Here is a 25,554-nt window from a genome sequence, read left to right on the forward strand (position 1 = left end):
CTTTCAGCTGTGTGGTCCAGACGTTGTGTCCAAAATGCAGCATACACGTCCCTTGAGACACCACTGTGGTCGGCTCCTCTTTCATCAATGTAAGTGTATTGAAGGGAGTGCTTGAGAAGTGCTGAATCCTTGAATTGGGCTATCATCTCTTCCAGAAGATTGACGCTGTGTAGTTTAACCGTTATATTCATAACAGATGAATCTGTAGAGGTACCTGCTACATCATCTACAACCCCTGGCAAAAATTATGGAATCACCGGCCTCAGAGGATGTTCATTCAGTTGTTTAATTTTGTAGAAAAAAAGCAGATCACAGACATGACACAAAACTAAAGTCATTTCAAATGGCAACTTTCTGGCTTTAAGAAACACTATAAGAAATCAATAAAAAAAGATTGTGGCAGTCAGTAACGGTTACTTTTTTTAGACCAAGCAGAGGAAAAAAATATGGAATCACTCAATTCTGAGGAAAAATTATGGAATCACCCTGTAAATTTTCATCCCCCAATTAACACCTGCATCAAATCAGATCTGCTCATTGACATGACCCTATGCCATGGACATTGACCCTATGTGTCTTTTTTGCAAGGAATGTTTTTGCAGTTTTTGCTCTATGGCAAGATGCATTATCATCTTGAAAAATTATTTCATCATCCCCAAACATCCTTTCAATTGTCCAAAATATCAACATAAACTTGGTGCATTTATTGATGATGTAATGACAGCCATCTCCCAGTGCCTTTACCTGACATGCAGCCCCATATCATCAATGACTGTGGAAATTACATGTTCTCTTCAGGCAGTATCTTTATAAATCTAATTGGAAAGGCACCAACAAAGTTCCAGCATCATCACCTTGCCCAATGCAGATTCGAGATTCATCACTGATATGACTTTCATCCAGTCATCCACAGTCCACAATTGCTTTTCCTTAGCCAATGTACCTTGTTTTTTTTTTTTGTTTAGGTGTTAATGATGCCTTTCGTTTAGCTTTTCTGTAGTAAATCCATTTCCTTTAGGCGGTTTCTTACAGTTCGGTCACAGACATTGACTCCAGTTTCCTCCCATTCGTTCCTCATTTGTTTTTGTTGTACATTTTTCGATTTTTGAGACATATGCTTTAAGTTTTCTGTCTTGACGCTTTGTTTTCCTTGGTCTACCAGTATGTTTGCTTAACAACCTTCCATGTTGTTTGTATTTGGTCCAGAGTTTAGACACGCTGACTGTGAACAACCACATCTTTTGCAACATTGCGTGATGATTTACTCTCTTTTAAGAGTTTGATAATCCTCTCCTTTGTTTCAATTGCCATCTTCGTGTGGAGCCATGATCATGGTCAGTCCACTTGGTGCAACAGCTCTCCAGGTGTGTTCACTCCTTTTAGATGCAGACTAACGAGCAGTCTGATATGGGTTAATTTTGGGGATGAAAATTTACAGGGTGATTCCATAATTTTTTCCTCAGAAATTGAGTGATTCCATATTTTTTTCCTCTGCTTGGTCTAAAAAGTAACCGGTACTGACTGACACAATCTTTTTTCTTGATTCTTATAGTGTTTCTTAAAGCCAGAAAGTTGCCATTTGAAATGACTTAGTTTGTGTCATGTCTGTGATCTGCTTTTTTTCTACAAAATAAACAACTGAATGAAACATCCTCAGAGGCCGGTGATTCCATAATTTTGCCAGGGGTTGTATAGCTGCTGACTTGGGAGCAATGTTTGCTGCACTTGTGGCGCGAGACATGCTGGATGAGTTGTCACTGCTGTGTCTGGAATTGAGAGTGCTGAGCTTGCACTGGGGAATAAGGACTGATATGATGGCAGTGTCCTCATTGACCTGCAGGTCAGGTTGATATAACAAAGTGTCATCCAGTTGGCAGCCATGGGTTCTCCGAGAAAAGGGCCAATCATCACCCAGATGTGTAGAAATGCTTCTGTAACGACAGTTTGAAGAGGTCGCTCGTCTCGTCATGCATGCTATTCTGTATTTGTTGGTTCATCTTTGATTCTCCCCCTGACACATTCTTCAGCATCCTCATCTTTGCAACCTTTGTGCAAGGGTAGAATCTCAACACTCCCATTCTTATACGCTGTCGGTAGAGTTCCCCAACTGTAATAGCATCATCAAAAATAGCTTCTTCCTGTATCTACTATGTCATGGCTAAATGTTTCAAACTTTCCTAGCTTATTTTTACCATTTGGGAAGAAAATATCTTTGGCATACTGCAGTATGTCCGCCTTCTTTGATTCTTTGGGTACATCAAGGGTCCTTGTCCCCCCTCCTTTGCGTTTTCTGACTTGTTTGCCTTCGTGAATCCATCCCAAACTCCACTTTTCTTGTTCTTTTTTTCTGCAAATTTGTTGTGCTTTGCATAATGTCTTTTCGGTCTTTCGGTAGATGTCTCCTGGTTATTGTTCTCATCACACTCACAGCAATGCCCGTTTTTTTTTCTTCAGCTTTTCCAGCATTGAATGCTTTGCAGATTTTTTTTTTTTGCAGTGGCACTAGTGTTGCAAACAGAAGCGTCTTGCCGCGATCCTGTCTCCATAAGTGGGATGTAGTCAGCAAGGAGTGTTGTCGTCCATATAAGCAAGGACTGTGGCATCAATCTGTCAAGACATAATAATAATAATTACAACTCAAGTACAAGACTACATGTACACACACAGGAATCAAAGAAGGGGGTAGTATGATACCATCTTTATGAACTGAGACTAAGTGCTTATAATAAGTAAACAATGCACACAGTAATTAAATTATTTGTTTGGTAATTAAATACAATTGTAATCAATCATTTGATTCTTCAATTGTTGCTCAGTGTGTTTGAAATTCACCTTTTGCAGGAATTAAGACAAACACAATCAAGTCTCATCAATCAACTTCTCACTATAGCCATATAGCCTAAAATGAGATGACTAAACTCAGATCACTAATAGCCCAGTCAATCATCTAAAAAAAAGGTGCAACAAAAACAAATTACAATAGTAATAGTTCTTTTATTGATCCTTAAACCCCACTGTATCACATATTCAAATCTACCTTCATCTACCTTCACCTTGAAAAAGTCTGTTGTACTTCATTGATGAAGGTAGATTTTGAATATGTGATGTAGGGGGTAGATTTAACAGGGGACGTTTATTTCCATTTAAAAACATGTTTTTGCCCTTAATACAGCCAGAACTGCTTCATCGCGAATTACTGTCTGAATATGAACTACTGTCTAACTTCACGCCGGTAACAACGTAGGATCCCACCCACCCAATGTTTACACTAATAATGCTCAAGTTCAAGTGTAGAGGCCCTGATAATGTTGTGCCTGAAGACGATTTTGCACAGGGGAGAGATAGCTCCGACCAGCCGCCATGATGAAAATGACTCGTGTTACTTCCGGAAATACCCGAATGGTTCCGAAGACACTGATGCACGGCTATAGCAAAACATGTAGTTTGATTACGGGAAAATTACTACACGTTCTCCGGCATAGTTTGCAGGCACTCCCTTCTCCCCCCCGGGCACTTACCTGCTGTAGACTACTGATGATCTTGTCGGAAGCCCTCTGCTGAAAGACTTCATATAGAAGCTGAACATAAAAGTACAGACATGACTTGACTATAATATTTGGGCAGAAACCCATAGCGATCAAATACAGAATACAGAACAGAACATTCATGTGTGTAATTTTACAGTTTATTATACGAGGATGCTGCTGAAGGACGTTGCATCTTAAGAAATCTGCATGTGTGGACACTGTCAAAACTTCTTTTCAATGTTACAAATATTATCATTTATCTTAAGATTTTATGATATGTTGGCATAGAATTTAAATGAGGACTTAAAAAAAACCTGTTTTACAAATTTATAGTAATTTTCTACAAATTTGTAGTTCCGTAAACCGGGGTTACTTTGGCCCTAGGGGCAACTTTGGCCACTCCAACAAAGAACCTATTAACCTTGGTCAGGACACTTTCTTTATAAATGATTGCATTGTATCATTTATAAAGAAAGTGCACTGGCCTAGGTCAATAGGTTTTTCTTGGAGTGGCCAAAGTTGCCCCCTAGGGCCAGCCAAGGCAAAGTAACCCCGGTTTACCGGTAATTTTCTTTGCATAAAGTTGACATTTTGCTAAAATTATTTTTGTGAAGTTAAACTATACCCGAATATGTCATTTGTAATGTGGCAACCGTTTCAAACCTTCATGATATTTTGGTGGTACTTAAATGTAAGTCAAATTGTACACAATACTTAAATTGTTAGCCAGATACTTTCTTTTACAGTTGATACGCCGTTTTGCAATTTCCTGAGTTTGGAAATCATGCACTCTCACACCAAATTTATTTTCAGCTAACAAAGATAGTATCCATACATTTTACCTTATTCGAGTAGTAAAAAACCCTTTATACTCACATTTCTAAATTTCATGTAACACTCCGATTTGGTGTGGCTACGAAACTTTCACTACCCTTCATCAGTTTGTGTCAGGGTAGGCCTTCACAACTCTTCTTCCTATTCTTAATTCACAGCCATCAGTAATGATTTGTTTGGCCAGGGCTAATAATGCATCCATCCTCAGCCCTGTTAAACCAGTTTATAAAAGTATACTGCAAATAGTTATTTTTTAATTTGAATAAATATAACTGTAGAATGTCCTTATGTCTGATGCATAAGCTATAGTGTAACTGTAATGCATGATTTTTGAATAATTAAACATTTTTGTCATAAGACTCTGGAGTAATTTTCCCGTATCAAACTACGTGTTTTACTATAGCTGTGCAGCAAGTGTCTTCGGAACCATTCGGCTATTTCCGGAAGTAAACGAGTCATTTTCATCATGGCGGGTGGTCAGAGCTATCTCTCCCCTGTGCAAATCTTTGCCCGAAGTGTTGTGCCATTTTTAGGCTTGAAAGAGGAGCGGTTTTACCGAAGTCCCGGGAAAGTGTCAAAGTCCAAACACAGCAGACTCTCCCCTTTACAGGAGAAGCCAAATAGCTAGTAACTAGTGTTACGCCCCATTTTCTGCTTAGCATATCCTTGCGGTTTAAGACTGGAGCGCATGCCATCAACAATATTGGTGTTTATCCATGACAATCGTAAAACACAGACGTGTCAGAGCTTAAGGCCACATATTTGCCGAATTTTAGCAGAGCTGCCACTGTGCCAATCAGTCGCTACAGCACCTAGCAGCCATATTCAGCAGTTCTATTGCAAACTACAAATTGAGGACGTAAACAGTAAAATACACTTACATGATCTTGTCCATTCGAAGGAGACAGTCCTCTGGAACCCCCGACCTCGAAGAAATGTCAAGAGTGAAGAATCCACATTTTCAGCCATCCTCAAGCAAACGCTATAGATGACGTGACGTGAAAGGGAAGTGCGCTAGACTGGCTTGGCTGTGTATGAAAGTAAAACCATATTGATGTTTTCACGTTATAACGTAAAAATATCATGAAATAACGTGATAAATGTTTATCACAAAATGACATCGTAATTTCATAAATCGAAATAACGTGATAATTTCATATTATGAAATAACGTGATAAATTCTTATCTCAGAATAACGTGATAATATCTCAGAATAACGGATAATATCTCAGAACAACATGATAATTTGTTATCTCAGAATAACGTGATAGTTGCATATCTCAGAATAAGTGATAGTTGCATATCTCAGAATAACGTGATAATTTGTTATGTCAGAATAACATGATAGTTGCATATCACGGATTAACGTGATAATTTCTTGTTATAACGTGATAATTTCTCGTTATAACGTGAAAATACCGCATCATGAAATAACATGATAATTTCATATCACAAAATAACGTGATATTTATCACGTTATAACATGATATTTATCACGTTATGACATGAACTTATCAACGTAATTACATGATACTGAGCCAAATATTTTTAGGGCTTGGCAGCTCAGAGCTTCCGTAGTCTGAGGTTCCTTATGTTAAACAAGAAATTATCTCATCTGAAATAACAGGTGGTTTAATAACAGATGAAAGGTTTCTAAAGAACCATTTATTGATTTATTTATCTGTTTTAATTACAAGTGTTCTAAACTTTTTTTTAACAGTAATCAGAAATTTTGAGGGTAACAAACAACAACAAAAACATTTCCAATGATTTTCTTCAGAAAACTGCTCTATAAATGAGCAGTCCTGTCACATGTTAATGTTTTGTACAGATCAGTGGTTTCTGCACCAATCGGATTGCTCCAATCCATTTTGTAGAGATCAGTGGTTTCTGCCACGAGTCTTCTGTGTTTTGGCCCGACGCGTCGTTCCTATTGGACAATGCGAAGGTACGTCACAGCTCAGAGTGTCGAAAGTTGGCGCATCTCATCTTGACAGAACACCGGCTCTGTGGTATGCAGGAGATCACTTGACCGAGCGTCTATACGTTCAAATAATAATTAAAAAAATACTGTCATCACTCTTCACTCTTAGTCAGTCTCTTACAACGGTGCAGCATAAATACACGAGCTTTCCAGGAGCGCACGTCTCCTCCGGTGCGCACTTTTTTTTGAGGGGGGGGGGGGTGACCCCGCCCCCTGTGATATATATATATATTATATATATATTATATATATATATATATATATATATATATATATATATATAATATATATATATATATATATATTTTTTTTTTTTTTTTTTTTTGTGGCGCCGGGTCTGAGAAAACGGAAGCAAAAGCACACAAGCGGAAAAAAGTTTTTGTGTCTCCAAAGTGTGTGTGTGAGTGAGAGAGAGAGAGAGAGAGAGAGAGAGAGAGAGAGAGAGAGAGAGGTAATGTGTAACCACTGCTAGGATTCACACAGCAGCAAACTGAAGAAGTCTGAAGGCTGAATTCCGTAGCTGTTGCATTTAAAGATTAACAAAAGTAAAGCACAGTTAATTAAGATAAAAGAAATGATTCCAACCTTGTATCAGTAGAAGAGTGGAGAGAAGTCCAGGCGCCGAGGACTCAATCCATTCGCAGGGGCGGGAGCGGCTGCCTGCTCTTCCTGCAATCTGATTGGCCACCCTGTATACTTCTCCATTGTCATTGGCTGTTGGTCATGTCAATCATTGTGCTCGATGTAAGTCTCCGTTGTGTGATCAAATGGAAACAAAACTGAAACCTAGAATAAGACTGCGCCGTGTATGAAAACACTACAGGACATTTATTTTGACACAAATTCAGGAAGTGGCTCTGCAGCTGCGCCGATTAAATGCTGTAGCTTCACCGATCATGGATTTTCCTCGTGTTGACAGCAGCGCGGGTTCGAGAACACTGTATATTTCCATAATCTCTATAAATATGGGACGGCAGGCCCGCGCACTTCTAAACGTGCAGCGGCCCACCGGGGAAAATGCCCAAAATCACAGATTATCAGTCCGAGCTTGAGTATTGCACCCTATGACAGTACTAGATGAACAGCATAACAGAAGCTCAGTCACAGGGTAATAATCAAAGAACACCAAAAGAACAACCAAATGGGTAAAGGACACACCCAGGAACCGCAAAAAGGCTAAATTGAAGGAGGCAGAGCATTGTGCATGAGGAGCTCACTGAGGATTCTTTCGGGAGATACCAGCGCACTGCTCCACAGACAAACCGGCACACCTAACAGGACAACCCAATGCTGTTCATGGAGGAACAGCCACACTGAACAGAAACAAAAACCCTGTAACACTTCATGCAAAACTTGGTATGTCAAAGGTTTCCACCTGGGAGTTCTGCATCGTCTGCATCTTCAGTAGCTCACTAAGCTTATCATGTCACGAGAAAACCTGGAACCACTTTGAAGCAGGTCCATCAAATTTCATCAAATGTTCCCTCACCCACAGTGAGTTCTCGGTCAATCACTTTAGACAAGTGACAAAGACGTAAATCAATCATATGTGAGCTCATATCCTCACCCGCTCCAAAGACAGCAAAGGTTGTTTTGTTTGTTGTAAAATGGATAGCCTCAGTTTACTGGGATGCAAAGGGACTTCTGTTTGAGGACTCCTTTTAACATGTTGTGGAAGTGGTCAGGTGTAGAACCAGCGTATGATACCTTAAATGCCTGCTTTTTAAAGAGGTCAAACCATAAATGGACAGCATGCCAGATTGCTAAGGCAGCTAACAGGAACCTGTGAAAGCCAACACCCAGGAAAGCTGATGAAAGGGGTTTTGGTTAATTAGGACAATACCCCAGCTCCACGAGATGATGGTTGCCATAGATGTTGTGTATGACTGCAGCTTCCAAGTGGTTGACCACCCATCTTATTCTCCTGATTTGGGAGGGGGAAAAAAAAGAATACCTGAGAGACAGTTGTATCATATCTAAGTTAATGTTTTTGACCAGTAGGCACAAAAAGTCTACATAAAAGGTCTCCAACATTTAAGCAGTCGAATGACTGAAAGCTCTTTCTAATGTAGTTTATGAACAAAATGGATTACAGCAAGAGGATGCAGCACCGCTGGAATAAATATGTGCAGGTCAAATGGACTATGCTGAAAATGAGTCCATACATGGTATCATAGCTATCATCATGACATCACTGATAGCATGTGACCCCTTCATTTAACCCAGCTGCACTGTCCACTTATCCTACATTTGCAAGAATGGAACTGAAATAACTATTACAACATCACTTTTCAAAACGTAACACCGCTGAAATCATATTAAACCCTATGTACCGACCCGGGCTCTGCATTCTTGGATTGCAGGACCTCCTTTGTGTCCCCTAGGGTTTAATTAAAAAGTCTGCGGTTCACAGAGATTTCTCTTACTGTGCACTTAAGATGCACTTATTTTCCCTTTCGTATGGCTAGCATACGGCATATTATGGGCCTATGCTTTGTACCCTTTTAAATTCCATTTTCTTAGCAACAGAGCAGGTCGTGGCATCAACTTTATCTAAAGTCTGAGTCTTTAGTGAAGCTTAAGGCTAAGTGGCCGGGCGATCACATTAGTATTTCTTCTGTTTTTCTTGTTGCTTAATGCTGACAAATTACACTGTATTTGGTTCGTCTTTCTGCTGCCTGATTCTGTTTTTTCTCTCTGTTTGAGGTGCGGCTTCCATCCAGAGATGGGAGTGGTGTCTTCTTCTGCAGGCCTCCCGTCCTGTGCACCAGCATGGACTCTCAAATTTCCTGTATTGTTAATTGTGTCTGTTTTCATGGCCCAAGAGTGGGTCACCCCTTTCAGTCTAGTCTGCTTGAGGTTTCTTCCTCAAATCATCAGAGGTAGTTTTTCCTTACCACTGTCACCTGTGTGCTTGCTCTAGGGGTTGGTAAGGTTAGACCTTACTTTTGTGAAGCTCCTTGAGGCAACATTGTTGTGATTTGGCACTATATAAATGAAATGAAATAAATTGAATATTATGTTCATTAGTTGTGGAGTTTGTAGAATGCCTTGTATGTAGCTCAGTTTGGCTCTTATCACTGCAGATGCCGCTGCTGAGCAGCAGTTTCTGCAGAGTCACCGGGAGGTTACGGCTGGCCCATCTGGCCCTCAGCGTTATGACCATGTGCTATGTCTGGCAAGAGGGAGAGAATGACACTGTTGAGGTATCTACATTTCTTTTTGAGGCTGCTTTCTGTCACTGTAAACACACTGTAGTCCAGAGAAACAGTAAAAATGTTACATTTTCTAATGACAAAATAACAGCAGTCAGAGACAAGTTGAATGGCATAAAAGGCTCCAGTCCTCACCGATTCATCTGAAAGCGGTCGGCACTTGTTTGGCTGACTTACATCGGAAGTCAGTGTGCAGCAGATTAATCATAAACAGGTGACTAGCAGATAGTGCTGCCTTCTTCGAACCCCTGCAAAGGATTCTGCAAAGACAACGTCTTTCACATTCAGGAGCATATTATGGAAGAGAAGAAGATTTCTTACTAGTCCCAAAACACCAAATCATTATACCAGGCCTTGTTCTGCATTCATGTAGAATAATAAAAAAACTTAAACAAAAGGACACATATTAATTTTCACAGATTGACTGATTTTCTACTTCCCTGCAAGGTTCTGCCATGTAACATAGCCATTCCATACTGGGAGGTATCACAGCGGGTTAGGACTTCCACCAATTCTCACCCATGCAGATGGTGTATTGGCTAACTGGAAGAAGAGGGATGCACATGGTAAGGACAAACACCTGCATTCAGTGTAGTTGCATAAGTGGCTTTACAATGGGGTTTGATGTGGCTGCAGCCCCACCCCCAAAAAATTCAGTAACCCAATTCTAACCATATATCAGTGGTGGGCACAGTCAGCTAATTCTGTAACAGATAATCATCAAAGCTAATGTTTTTGCTAGCGGATTAACTTTTCAGAAAAGTTTTAAACCGTCATCGGACCCAATTATCTTACAATAGATTTAGTTCCGCTAAGTTTCAGTCGATAACTTTTTTGCTGGTAAAGTGAGCAAAGTTTAACAGTCAAAAACATTTGTAAACCCTAAAATCAAACCATTTTAGTCTGTCTATTGTGGTGTTTGTGGCAGACTGGCTGCCTGTCATTTGCTGATGTCATCGTTAAGTGCAAAACGTGATTGGCCGGTCGACGCAGGGAGCATTGTGGGTAGTGTAGTTCAGATTCACTTTGGACTTTACAGTGCGTGTTATCATCCGCTCGGACACAAAAACAAAATGGACTAATTTTAACATTATTCATTTTGATTTCTTTGTGGCTGACGGTATATTTAATCGCCAAGACTCGGTGGGGGAGAGGACCTCTCATGGCCACAGCTGTGTACAGAGGGACTTTTCTTCACCGTTTAGACACTGTTTGGATTTACAAAAAATTGCATGCAATTGGCATGCTGACAGCAGGAATGTCAACCAGAGCTGTTGCTCGTGTATTGAATGTTCATTTCTCTACCATAAGCCGTCTCCAAAGGCGTTTCAGAGAATTTGGCAGTACATCCAACCAGCCTCACAACGCAGACCACGTGTAACCACACCAGCCCAGGACCTCCACATCCAGCATGTTCACCTCCAAGAGTCGTCTGAGACCAGCCACTCGGACAGCTGCTTGAAACAAATCGGTTTGCATACCAAAGAATTTCTGCACAAACTGTCAGAAACGTCTCAGGAAGCTCATCTGCATGCGTTCGTCCTCATCGGTGTCTCGACCTGACTCCAGTTCGTCATCGTAACCGACTTGAGTGAGCAATGCTCACATTCGCTGGCGTTTGGACATTGGAGAGGTGTTCTCTTCACGGATGAATCCCGGTTCACACTGTTCAAGGCAGATGGCAGACAGCATGTGTTGCGTCGTATGGGTGAGCGGTTTTCTGATGTCAGTGTTTGTGATTGAGTGGCCCCATGGTGGCGGTGGGGTTTATGGTATGGGCAAGCATCTGTTATGGACGAAGAACACAGGTGCATTTTATTGATGGCATTTTGAATGCACAGAGATACCGTGACGAGATCCTGAGGCCCACTGTTGTGCCATACATCCAAGAACATCACCTCATGTTGCAGCAGGATAATGCACGGCCCCATGTTGCAAGGATCTGTACACAATTCTTGGAAGCTGAAAATGTCCCAGTTCTTGCATGGCCTGCATACTCACCGGACATGTCCCCATCGAGCATGTTTGGGATGCTCTGGACCGCCGTATATGACAGCGTGTACCAGTTCCTGCCAGTAATCCAGCAACTTCGCACAACCATTGAAGAGGAGTGGACCCAACATTCCACAGGCCACAATTGACAACCTGAATCAACTCTATGCAAAGGAGATGTGTTGCACTGCATGAGGCAAATGGTGGTCACACCAGATACTGACTGGTATCCCCCCCAATAAAACAAAACTGCAACCTTTCAGAGTGGCCTTTTATTGTGGACAGTCTAAGGCACACCTGTGCACTAATCATGGTGTCTAATCAGCATCTTGGTATGGCACACCTGTGAGGTGGGATGGATTATCTCAGCAAAGGAGAAGTGCTCACTATCACAGATTTAGACTGGTTTGTGAACAATATTTGAAGGGAAATGGTGATATTGTGTATGTGGAAAAAGTTTTAGATCTTTGAGTTCATCTCATACAAAATGGGTAGCAAAACCAAAAGTGTTGCGTTTATATTGTTGTGAGTGTATTTCTGCTGTCTTTAGGTGGAGCTTCAGGACATCTTTGTAGCAAAGTTTTTGTCCGACCACGTTTCCTTTTACCTGATGTCAGTTTCACCATGCAGGACAGCTTTTGGTAGTCGATCATGTGACATTCTCACTACATGACCAGCCCCAGCGCAGCTGATTCTTGACGAACAAGGCCTCCACACTCTGCATATTAGCTCTTTGGAGAACTTCGCCGTTGCAGATACGCTCTTGCCAGGATAGACCCATGGTGTTTCTCGAGTTACGGAGCTGGACAGTTGTAAGTTTCTTTACATGCCTTCTGTACAGAGTGTATGTCTCGGTGGAGTAAAGAAGACAGGGAAGAACAAAGACTCTATAAAGCTTGCTTTGGTTTCAAGCTTTATTCCTCTCTGAGACCACACCCGTTCCTCAAGAGCTCCAAAAGCATTTGCGCACTCTGAATGGCATCTTGTTGTCTCTAATCGATGGAATTATCTGAAGATATCACACTTCCCAAATAGGTGAAATTGCTGACTGATTTGACTGGTTTGCCATGTACGAGGTCTGTGAGAAAAGTATCTGACCTTTTTATTTTATGCAAAAATATATGGATTTGATTCATATGTTTTACGTCAGCCAAGCTTGAACCTTCATGCGCAGTGTGAGTTTTTTCCCACGCCTGTCGGTTGCATCATTCGCCTGTGGGCAGGCTTTGAGTGAGCACTGGTCCACCCCTCTCGTCGTTGTTTCATTGCGAGGAAATGGCGGAATGATTTGGGCTTTTTTTTCCATCAGAATTTTTTTCAGAAACTGTTAGAGACAAGCAGCTGGAAACCATTCGAAAAATTTATCTGGCTTTCGTTGAAATTTATGGGCTTCACAGAGAATAAGGAGTGTTACTACAGCTTTAAGGACTGCCCACAATGGCGCATGGCGCGCCGTGCTCCAGCCGCCATCGAGAGGCAGAAACCACCACATCATTTCTAAACGGATCGCTGTGTGGAGCCGGGACCGTCATGTGCAATTTCTTTGGTTATCACAAGAGCTGGACATCAGCCATTTTCCGGCAGATTTCACTTTTACGAGAGATTTTGTCATGGAAAGCCGCGCGGAGGCTTCGCGCGTCACGACCGATTCGCTGATGAAGCGAGACAAAGGAACACCTCCGTTTCGGAGTGTTAAAGGACAATTTGGGACATGCCTCGGCTTTCAGTGCTTACCAGTCAAGTGAGTATAAGAGAAATTGTGGAGAGCTGGGCTTGTCCCAACTTGTCCTTTAACACTCCAAAATGGAGTGTTCCTTTGTCTCGCTTCATCAGCGATCGGTCGTGACGCGTGAAGCCTCTGCGTGGCTTTCCATGACAAAATCTCTTGTTAAAGTAAAATCTGCCGGAAAATGGCTGATGTCCAGCTCTTGTGATAACCAGAGAAATTGCACACACAGTCCCGGCTCCACACAGCGATCCGTTTAGAAATGATGTGGTTCTCGATGGCGGCTCGGAGCGCGGTGCACTGTACGCCATTGTGGGCAGTCCTTAAAGCTGTAGTAACACTCATTTTCTGTGAAGCCCATAAAATTTTCACCGAAAGCCAGATAAATTTTTCGAATGGTTTCCAGCTGCCTGTCTCTAACAGTTTCTGAAAAAATTCTGATGGGGAAAAAAGCCCAAATCATTCCACCATTCCTCGCAATGAAACAACGATGAAAGGGGTGGAGCAGTGCTCACTCAAAGCCGGCCCACAGGCGAATGACACAACCGACAGGCGTGGAAAAACTCACGCATGCGCACGAAGGTTCAAGCTTGGCTGACGTAAAAACATATGAATCAAATCCATATTTTTTTGCATAAAATAAAAAGGTCGGCTTCTTTCTCACAGACTTCGTATATAGAGCTTACGATCTGAGGAGAAGTGCAGGTGCTGGTTGGTAGAGAACCTCTGTCTTGATGTTAATGGTAAGGCCAAATGCTACAGATGTTGCCACAAAGTGATCCAACATGGCTTGCAGGTCTTCAAGAGATTGAGCCACCAATGCAGTGTCATCAACATAAAGAAGTTCCTCCACACATATTTCACGACACAGAGATTTTGCACGAAGACGGGGCCAGGTTGAACAGATTACTGTTTGTCCTTGATCGTAATAGACTCCATTTTGAGCTTCACATGCCTTGCCAGAAGAGACTTTCCAAAAAAGCAGCTAGGTCGAGACCAAACAGGGTTGGTGCGAGTACACAGCCTTGTTTAACACCGTGACATACTGAAATGGCTCCGATGTATCACCATCAACACACACTGTAGCCTGCATTCCATCATGAAATTCACAGATAAGCCTGATTATGATACTGGGGCATCTGTAATGCTCAAGAATTTTCCATAGCATGTCCTCTGTCTACTGTGTCAAATGCCTTAGTAAAGTCAATAAAACTATGTACAGAGGTTGTTGTTGATCAACTGATTTCTCCTGAAGCTAATTGAATCTACAGTAGATCGGTTTGCTCTGAAGCTACACTGACTTTCCAGTAGCACCTTACTGGCAACCTGCTGAAGTCTTGCAAGAAGTACAGTAGTGTTCAGAATAATAGTAGTGCTATGTGACTAAAAAGGTTAATCCAGGTTTGAGTATATTTCTTATTGTTACATGGGAAACAAGGTACCAGTAGATTCAGTAGATTCTCACAAATCCAACAAGACCAAGCATTAATGATATGCACACTCTTAAGGCTATGAAATTGGGTTTAAAAAAAAAGTAGAAAAGGGGGTGTTCACAATAATAGTAGTGTGGCATTCAGTCAGTGAGTTCGTCAGTTTTTGGAACAAACAGGTGTGAATCAGGTGTCCCTATTTAAGGATGAAGCCAGCACCTGTTGAACATGCTTTTCCTCTTTGAAAGCCTGAGGAAAATGGGACGTTCAAGACATTGTTCAGAAGAACAGCATAGTTTGATTAAAAAGTTGATTGGGAGAGGGGAAAACGTATAGGCAGGTGCAAAAAATTATAGGCTGTTCATCTACAATGATCTCCAATGCTTTAAAATGGACAAAAAAAAACCAGAGATGCATGGAAGAAATAGAAAACAACCATCAAAATGGATAAAAGAATAACCAGAATGGCAAAGGCTCACCCATTGATTAGCTCCAGGATGATCAAAGACAGTCTGGAGTTACCTGTAAGTGCTGTGACAGTTAAGAAGATGCCTGTGTGAAGCTACTTATTTGCAAGAATCCCCGCAAAGTCCCTCTGTTAAATAAAAGACATGCAGAAGAGGTTAACAATTTGCCAAACAACACATCAACCTGGCCTAAAGAGACATGGAGGAATATTTTGTGGACTGATGAGAGTAAAATTGTTCTTTTGGGTCCAAGGGCCGCAGTCAGTTTGTGAGACGACCCCCAAACTCTGAATTCAAGCCACAGTTCACAGTGATGACAGTGAAGCATGGTGGTGAAAGCATGATGATACGGGCAGGTTTCTCCTACTATGGGTGTTGGGCCTATATATTGCATACCAGGTATCATGGATCAGTTTGGATATGTCAAAATACTTGAAGAGGTCATGTTGCCTTATGCTGAAGAGGACATGCCTTTGAATGGGTGTTTCAACAAGACAATGACCCCAGGCACGCTAGTAAACGAGCAAAATCTTGGTTCCAAACCAACAAAATTAATTCCTCGCAGATGTGAAGAAATCATGAAAAACTGTGGTTATACAAACTAAATACCAGTTTAGTGATTCACAAGATTGCTAAAAAAAGCAGTTTGAACATAATAGTTTTGAGTTTGTAGCGTCAACAGCAGATGCTACTATTATTGTGAACACCCCCTTTTCTACTTTTTTTTTACTAATAGCCCAATTTCATAGCCTTAAGAGTGTGCATATCATGAATGCTTGGTCTTATTGGATTTGTGAGATCTACTGAATCTACTGGTACCTTGTTTCCCATGTAACAATAAGAAATATACTCAAAACCTGGATTAATCTTTTTAGTCACGTAGCACTACTATTATTCTGAACACTACTGTACCTTCGCAAGAACTTTGCCGGCAGTTGACAAGAGTGATATTCCACGATAGATGCCACATTGAGTACGGTCTCCCTTCTTGAAGACAGTAATCATCTTGGCATCCTTAAAATCTTTTGGCAGTTCAGCTGTATCCCAGCAGGTCTTGAATAGAGTGTGGAGAGCTTGAACAACACTAGGACCACCATATTTGTAGACTTCTGAGGGAACTCCATCTGGCTCGGGGGCTTTGCCTTTCTTCAAGGAATTGACGGCGCCTTTACTTTCTTCCAGAGTTGGAGGCTTATCCACCGTCCATTAATCAATGCATTAATGGACGTATTTGTCGTTTAAGCCACAGGGTTCAAAGTGTGTGCAAAAAGTAGCAGCTTTTTAGTTCGTAAATTACGGTGTATCTAATACCGAGATAAACTGTGACTTCTAATACTGTGTTTTACTGCTTTTGAAAGAAGATGACAGTGTTTGGGGTTTTATTTTTTTTTATTCATTAATTTTTTTCGTGTGTTCTTATGTGTTTGTGATCCTTGAATTTACCCAGCAGCGAAAAGTGAAAGTGAAACTGGTTTATCAGAAACCGACAGTGTAATCTGATGTGGCCGCGTCCGAATCAATACTAAAAGTTATTGGTTATCTGTAATAAAGATAAATATACATAATATACATTTATACATAAATATAAAAATCACAAAAGATAACTTTTCAGTTTTCGGATGAATGGGTTAGCAAAGCTAACTTTTTGGTGTGCCCACCACTGCCAATATACAGTTGTGCTCAAAAGTTTTTGCTTTTTTGGCCATTTGTAAGAGAATATGAATGACAACACAAAAACTTTTTTTTCACTCTTGGTTAGTGGTTGGGTGAAGCCATTTATTGTCAAACAACTGTGTTTCCCTCTTTTAAATGAAAATGACAGAGAACTACCCAAATGACCCTGATCCAAAGTTTATATAGCCACCAAGACACCCCGGACAACCCAGGAGACGTTATGGGCTTACATGGCTGTGATTGGAGAAATTGTGCACAATGCAAGCTTTGCATTTTGCATCACTACTCTTAGCTTCATAGTGGAGTAGAGCAGAGAAGGATTTTCTTTCACCAAAACAGATCAAATCCAGACTTGCATCTCAGATGTACCTTTTGGCAATTTGTAGCTAAACTTTCAGGTCTTCTTTTTTAAGAAAATCCTCCTCTATATCACTTCATCATGAAGATGGATAACTGGTGATACAAAATGCAAAGCTTGCACTGTGCATAATTTCTCCAATCACAGCCATGTAAGCCTATAACTTCTCCTTTGTTGTCTGGGTGTCTTGGTGGCTTTTCTCACTCTTCTACTTCTTGCACAGTCACTCAGGTTTTGAGAACTGTCTACTCCATGCAGATTTACCATAGAGTGCCATACTGTTTGTATTTCTTTGTAACTGATGTAAATAAAATCCGAAACAATATCAGTGACAGCTGAGAGCCTCGTCCACTACCACAAAAGACTCCAAGCTGTCACTGATGTTAAAGGGGGCAATGCACAGTATTAATAACAGAGGTATGTAAACTTTGGATCAGGGTCATTTGAGTAGTTATCTTGTCATTTTGATTTAAAAAGAGGAAACACATTTGTCTGACAATAAATGGCTTCACACAACCACTAACCATGAGTGAAAAAAAAGTTTTTGTGTTATCATTCATATTCTCTTAAAAATGGCCAAAAAAGCAAAAATTCTGCCAGGGTATGTAAACCTTTGAGCACAACTGTGTATATGTACACACACATATAATTATGGGTCTCGCTCTCTCTCTCTCTCTCTCTCTCTCTCTCCTCTCTCTCTCTCTCTCTCTCTCTCTCTCTCTCTCTCACACACACACACACACACACACACACACACACACACACACACACACACACACACACACACACACACACACACACACACACACACACACACACACACACACACACATATCTGTGTTCAAAATGATAGTGTCTTTAATTAAAATGAGCAAAGGTCTGAATCCTTATTATAGCTTTTATTTCCATACATTTAAATACACTGGGCACACTGCATATTCTGTTCACAATCATAACATGAAGAAAAATGTATCAAATTGGTTTTTACTTTACAGAAAGTAGTGAAGAAAAAGTAAGATTATGTTGTTTATATATATATATATATATATATATATATATATATATATATGTAGAGCGATTGAGAGAGAGAGAGAGAGCAGTGTCTGCATTTTTCTTTACAAACTCAAACATTTTTTGTGCAAAGTGAAAAATGATTGAAGATTTATCTTTCCTGTGAATCATTCACCTAATATTTAGTTGTGTAACTAGTGTTTCTGAGAAATGCTTCACATCTGTGTTGCATGGAGTCGACTGACTTCTGGCACCTGTTAACAGGTATTCCAGCCCAGGACAATTGGACTACATTCCACAATTTCTCTGCATTTCTTGGTTTTGCCTCAGAAACAGCATTTTTAATATCACCCCACAAGTTTTCTACTGGATTAAGGTCCTGGGACTGGGTTGGCCACTCCATAATGTTAATGTTGCTGGTCTGCAGAGGCTGCTAAGATGCTGCTCACTTGCTGGTGCGTTTGGGGTCGTTGTCTTGTTGAAACAGTCATTTAAAGGGCATTTCCTATTTGGCATAAGGCAACATGACCTCTTCAAGTATTTTGATGTATTCAAACTGATTCATGATCCCTGGTATACGATAAATGTAGGCTAACTGTAGGCTAAGAAAGATCATCATATCATGATGCATACTCCACTGTCTTCACAGTGTACAGTGAGGGTTGTCTGACAAATGGTCTGCAGGTCCTAGACCTAAAACGAACAATCTTTCTTTCATCAGTCCACAAAATGTTGCACCATTTCTCCTTAGGCCAGTCAATGTGTTGTTTGGCAAATTGTAACCTGTTCAGAACATAATATTTTCAACAATGACACTGTTTGGGGGCTTCTTGTCCATAACTTGGCTTCCCATAGGTGTCTTCTAATTGTTGCAGTGCTCACAGGTAACTTTAGACCTTCTTTGATCACCCTGGAGCTGATCATTCTCTGAGTCTTTGCCATTCTGGCTATTCTTTAATCCATTTGAATGGTGGTTTGTTTTCTTCCATGTCTTTCTGGTTTTGGTTACCATTTTAAAGCATTTGATATCATTTTAGCTGAGCAGCCTATCATTGTCTGCACTTCTTTATACGTTTTCCCCTCTCCAATCAACTTTTTAATCAAAATACGCTGTTCTTCTGAACAATGTCTGGAACAACCCATTTTACTCAGATTTTCAGAGAGAAATGCAGAACAACCAGCATTTGCAACATCTGCTGCCTTCATTTTTAAACAAGGGCCACCTGTAAGGGTGTAATAAGGGTCCAGAAAGAAATATGCAGACACTGCTATTTTCTGAGCAGCCTAATATTCCTGTTTCTTCACTTTCTGTAAAGTAATAACAAATGACATTTTTTTTCATGTTTTGATTTTTTGATTTGGAATAGAATGCACAGTGTTTTCAAAGCATTTGCGTGTATGGAAATAAAAGGTATTGTCAGGATTTTGAACTTTACTCACTTTATATATATATATATATATATATATATATATATATATATATATATATATATATATATATATATATATATATATATATATATATATATATATATATATAATATACAACCCCTGGCAAAAATTATGGAATCACCGGCCTCGGAGGATGTTCATTCAGTTGTTTAATTTTGTAGACTCAATTCTGAGGAAAAAATTATGGAATCATGGAAAACAAAAGAACGCTCCAACACATCACTAATATTTTGTTACACCACCTCTGGCTTTTATAACAGCTTGCAGTCTCTGAGGCATGGACTTAATGAGTGACAAACAGTACTCATCAATCTGGCTCCAACTTTCTCTGATTGCTGTTGCCAGATCAGCTTTGCAGGTTGGAGCCTTGTCATGGACCATTTTCTTCAACTTCCACCAAAGATTTCAATTGGATTAAGATCCGGACTATTTGCAGGCCATGACATTGACCCTATGTGTCTTTTTGCAAGGAATGTTTTCACAGTTTTTGCTCTATGGCAAGATGCATTATCATCTTGAAAAATTATTTCATCATCCCCAAACATCCTTTCAATTGATGGGATAAGAAAAGTGTCCAAAATATCAACGTAAACTTGTGCATTTATTGATGATGTAATGACAGCCATCTCCCCAGTGCCTTTACCTGACATGCAGCCCCATACCATCAATGACTGTGGAAATTTACATGTTCTCTTCAGGCAGTCATCTTTATAAATCTCATTGGAACGGCACCAAACAAAAGTTCCAGCATCATCACCTTGCCCAATGCAGATTCGAGATTCATCACTGAATATGACTTTCATCCACAGTCCACGATTGCTTTTCCTTAGCCCATTGTAACCTTGTTTTTTCTGTTTAGGTAATAATGATGGCTTTCGTTTAGCTTTCTGTATGTAAATCCCATTTCTTTAGGCAGTTTCTTACAGTTCGGTCACAGACGTTGACTCCAGTTTCCTCCCATTCGTTCCTCATTTGTTTTGTTGTGCATTTCGATTTTTGAGACATATTGCTTTAAGTTTTCTGTCTTGACGCTTTGAGGTCTTCCTTGGTCTACCAGTATGTTTGCCTTTAACAACCTTCCCATGTAGTTTGTATTTGGTCCAGAGTTTAGACACAGCTGACTGTGAACAACCAACATCTTTTGCAACATTGCGTGATGATTTACCCTCTTTTAAGAGTTTGATAATCCTCTCCTTTGTTTCAATTGACATCTCTCATGTTGGAGCCATGATTCATGTCAGTCCACTTGGTGCAACAGCTCTCCAAGGTGTGATCACTCCTTTTTAGATGCAGACTAACGAGCAGATCTGATTTGATGCAGGTGCTAGTTTGGGGATGAAAATTTACAGGGTGATTCCATAATTTATTCCTCAGAATTGAGTGAGTCCATATTTTTTTCCCTCTGTTTGGTCTAAAAAAGTAACCGTTACTGACTGCCACAATTATTTTTCCTGATTTCTTATAGTGTTTCTTAAAGCCAGAAAGTTGCCATTTGAAATGACTTTAGTTTTGGTACCTTGTTTCCCATGTAACAATAAGAAATATACTCAAAACCTGGATTACTCTTTTTAGTCACATAGCACTACTATTATTCTGAACAGTACTGTATAACAGACACTTCAACTTTTTAAAGTCCTAATAATTATGAAATGACTCTGTACTGTAATGAAAATGGATGTAATTTTTAATCTTTTTCTGATTATGTGCAGAAGTTGTCAATAAAATTTATATATCTATCACAACACCAGGTGGCAGTAAAAGACATTTTCAGCAGTAACAGCGCCACCTAGTATATACTGAAGTATAATGGGAATGACAGATTATAATAAATTATGAGAATGCATGAAATTCAAGGCAAGACTGGAAAGAAAGTGTAATAAAACATACTGACATTTGTTTGCAATAATTAAGAAGCAATTCTTTCACAAACCTATGCTGTGTTTATGCATATTTTGTTTTGTTTTTTTGTTGTTTTTTTTTGGGGGGGGGGGGGTGCTCTGCCGAGTGCTATTTTCAGCATCAAAACGGGGCCCATAGCACCCGAACCATAATAGCTGGCGCAAATGTGATGGCAGATTTGGAAATTGTGGATGTTTTTGCCCTAAAAAACAACTTCAGATAATTTTCAGTGACCTACCTTGATGAAATACAGAAGAAAAAAAAAAACATACATGGAAGCTGGACGGATTCATACTCGCTAGGCAAAAATGCCATCTGGTGGAAATTGATGGTATATCCAGATCAGTGGTTGTAATTACCACAAAATGTGGGCAATTAAGGGGATTTGTGAAAGAGAGACGATGTAGCTACAGAGGATATGGGAAGTTCGAGAGTGTCGACATGATGTGTGAGGTGAGCAGATCCAGAAAACATTGAGGACAAAAAAATGGGACCTCTAAGTAAACCTCACTCCCAACAGCTCTAAAGGATTCTCTGGTCACAAGGCCAGAGCCCCGTGTTTTAGCCTTCTGGTTAGAGAGTCCGACTCCCATGCGAGGATCATGGGTTCGCGTCCCAAGGGGAGCGAATGGGCTGAGTCATAACAATACAATGCAGAGTGCAGCCCTACATATATATGTGTGTGTGTACACACACATTCAAAAAGTATCCAATCTCATTTTATCTGACGGAAACAAATGAAGCGTGCAAGTTGTCATTTAGTGTGGATGGAGGTGTAAGGAACCTTTTGCACATGGGTGATTTTTTTCCTGCCTGTAAAGTACATCAGTTGTTAGCGGTTTGAGAAAACTGCTCCAGATCAATCTTTGTGAGCGATGTGGTCCTATAGCATCTCCACATTACCTATCATCCATGAGATATTGTACATTTGTTCATGCCAATCAAAAAAATGTAGTTTGAGAACTGATTGGGTGAAAGTAAGGAGAAAAGCTGTTGTGTGTTGGGGGGTGTGACTGGACATTTTGGTGTTCTTTTCTTTTCTTTGCTCTCCAGGTGGCATGAAAACTGATTTGTCTGTGGAGAAGGTGCTGGCTGAAGAGTTCTTCACCCTCATCAACATCATGTGCAGCACCTGTGAATGGTGCTCACGTGCAGCCTTAAAAGACTTTCAGCTGAAGCAGATAATTGGATGGCGTTCTGCATTTAAGTCATGTGTGATTCAAGCAGAACTGCCGGGAACTCGACCTTGTGATGTTCGTTTGTGAGACGCTGAGGGACCCGCGCCTGGGTTTGACACATCGAGCCCGTGAAGGAGGAAGGGGTGAGGGACACATGCTGTCAGCACACATCAGAGGTGATTAAGTGTTTGACTAATTGTTGATAGTAACTTGGTATTTTGTTACACAGTATATTTGAATTGTGATGAGAATGGTGCAGCTTGCTTCTCACTGCTGTGACATGCGGACAAGTGATCCTCCACCTGTTGTGAGAAGCTGCTCATTTGCATAAAGCTCAAAATACAGACCTGAATGTGTTGCTGATAGTGTGTGTCTTTTGAAGGATATTAGTTGTAACTGCTGACTTACCTCACCTCTTCTATCCTTCGCAGAGAGTCGGTTTGTCGTGTCCACCAGGGGGGTGGTTGGCGGTAATAGTGGGTCCAGGAGCGCCGGGCTTCGATCCTTTTGGGCGCTGGAGAGCGTGCCAGCCTTCACTCCACCAGAAGGACGCTATTTCAGTTTTTACACTTTATTATGCACCAGCGGGTGAAATAAAGAAATTGTTTTTTGTTATTGGAACCGCTTTCTGGTCATTTTTAGCGCTGGGTTTCCGTCTGACGCAGGTCCGCTCCTCAACCCCGCGTCGACACATAACAAAAGCCCCAAGTAAAGGAAGGCAACCTCTTTTGTGATTGTTATTTATTGTTTACTGTGTAGTTATTCTATTGACCCCCCGCCCCAGTTTTCATTTGTGTCCTGCCAGCGGGTAGTTGTTAAGATCTTATGTATGTTGCAGACACTTTAAATGCACAATAAAATGCATCTTTTCACGTTTTCATACAAATCCGTCTACCTCATGACAAAATAACCACGCTGCCTGCCATCAAGCCTCAGCAAGAAAATCACAGCAAAACAACACAGAAATCTCTGGAGCTGCTGTTTGGTTGGATCCACACATATGCATATGGTATAAATCTGTCCTGTTTCTTTTTCATGTACACCTTTATATGTCCTGGATCAGGCCTTTTGACATGGAGTAAGTACATTTAGTACATTATATAATGCTGGTTTCAGTTTGGGTTCTCCTCAGACCTCAAGTCCTCATGTCAACGGTTATTATTTTACTTACATCACAGGAACCTGGAGCTGCTGGTCTCTGTCCCAGGTGGGGAGAGTGCCCGTGGTTTCTTCATGGTCACTTTGCTGGTGGAAGTGGCAGCAAGTCCAGCATTGAGGGTGAAGCTATGTTTAAAAAAAATAAGCAAATGTAAAAGCATTAGTTTGAGTTACTGACCTACAAGAACAGAAACATCTCATTTATGAATTAAACAGGCACATTTCAGATAAATCCAGTGGATGTGTGTTGCAGAACATCCCTGTTGTTATCGATGGTGTCAGGCGAGACGACGCCGAGGCAGTGGTCAGAGCGCTAGAGCTCATCAGCAGGTCTATAGACGACATGACAGACGCACTCAAACTGATGCAAGGTAGTAGCCAGTCATTTAACCCTGATGCCATCATATTCATCCTACTAATCACCATTATAACACATGTGCATCTTTTAAGTGTATGTCGAGCCATCGGTATTCTACGGTATGATGAGGATCTACCTGTCTGGGTACAGCAAACCTTTTTCCTTTTTATGTCTGACCGACATGAGATTTATAAGAACATGCTGGTGATATATGTGGGCATGTATGACTCACTGCACAGGTGGAAAGACAACCCCTGTATGCCAAAGGGACTTGTTACGAGGGGGTCCACCAAGAACCGATGGAGTTCTCTGGAGGAAGCGCGGCGCAGAGCAGCTTGCTGCACTGCTTCGATGAACTCTTTGGGGTCAAACACGAAGGGAAAAGTGGTACGAGTTCATATTAATTCTTGGATTGTTCACAGCAGAGAAACGTGAGGAGTCACTATGATTATTCTGCTCTTCGTGTAGGTGACTTTCTAAGACGTATGAGGAACTACATGCTTCCTGCTCACAAACGGCTGATCCAGGACATCCTGCTGCAACCTTCCCTTCGGAGTTTTGTGCAGCGACAGGATAATGAGCAGCTTAACCAGGTCTTTGAGCTCTGTGTTGAAAAACTGATTGCGTTCCGTAGCTACCACATCAATATAGTTACCCGCTTCATTACAATGCCGGCTGCCCGAGCTCGCCAACTCCGTGCTCAGAGCCAGGAGTCAGAGGAGATGATCAGCAGAGCACCCATAGCACTTGAGGAGAGAGGCACCGGTGGTTCTGGCATCATGACCTTTCTAAAGACTGTGAGGGATCAAACAAAAGCCGTCTTGTTACCTGAAAGACCCAAGAAAACAGAGAACCACAGCTGACCTGAACAACCACTGATGAACCATTACTTGTTGCATATGATTTATCCACTGCCCATTTCATTAGGTTACTTGTACTGGAATGGATTTTGTTTTGGCTTCAGAACTGCTTTACCTGTTGTAATTCTTCATGGCATAGATTCAACAAGCAGCAGGAAGCATTACTCAAAGATTTTTGCTCCATACTGATGTGCTATCATCAACAGTTGCCACACCATTACAACACCAGCAGCCTTGATCGATGATACAAGGCAGAATGGATCCGTGCTTTCATCTTGTTTAGTTATAACCCTACTGTGAAGGTTGAGCAGAAATTGAGCCTCGCCAGGCAATGACTTTCTAATCTTCCATTATTTCTACAACCCTACTCAATACACAGTCCATGCAAGCATTAATGTACCAGAGCCAGGACACATCTGTGACAAACTCCA

General features: G+C 40.9%; 1 protein-coding gene across 1 annotated transcript in view; it reads left to right on the forward strand.

Annotated features, from left to right (window-relative positions):
- The window catches only part of ido1 (indoleamine 2,3-dioxygenase 1), a 33,270-nt gene extending 8,029 nt beyond the window's left edge, over positions 1-25,241 (forward strand). Inside the window, 10 exon segments of the mRNA XM_034169552.1 lie at positions 9,432-9,551; positions 10,008-10,055; positions 10,057-10,151; positions 23,811-23,825; positions 23,926-24,025; positions 24,159-24,276; positions 24,356-24,407; positions 24,503-24,534; positions 24,537-24,650; positions 24,732-25,241. Coding sequence (XP_034025443.1) covers positions 9,432-9,551; positions 10,008-10,055; positions 10,057-10,151; positions 23,811-23,825; positions 23,926-24,025; positions 24,159-24,276; positions 24,356-24,407; positions 24,503-24,534; positions 24,537-24,650; positions 24,732-25,126 — 1,089 coding nt within the window. The 3' untranslated portion in view covers positions 25,127-25,241.
- Positions 25,242-25,554: the final 313 nt, after the last annotated feature.

This window comes from Thalassophryne amazonica, chromosome 5 (genome assembly GCF_902500255.1).
Source record: "Thalassophryne amazonica chromosome 5, fThaAma1.1, whole genome shotgun sequence".
NCBI lineage: Eukaryota > Metazoa > Chordata > Actinopteri > Batrachoidiformes > Batrachoididae > Thalassophryne > Thalassophryne amazonica.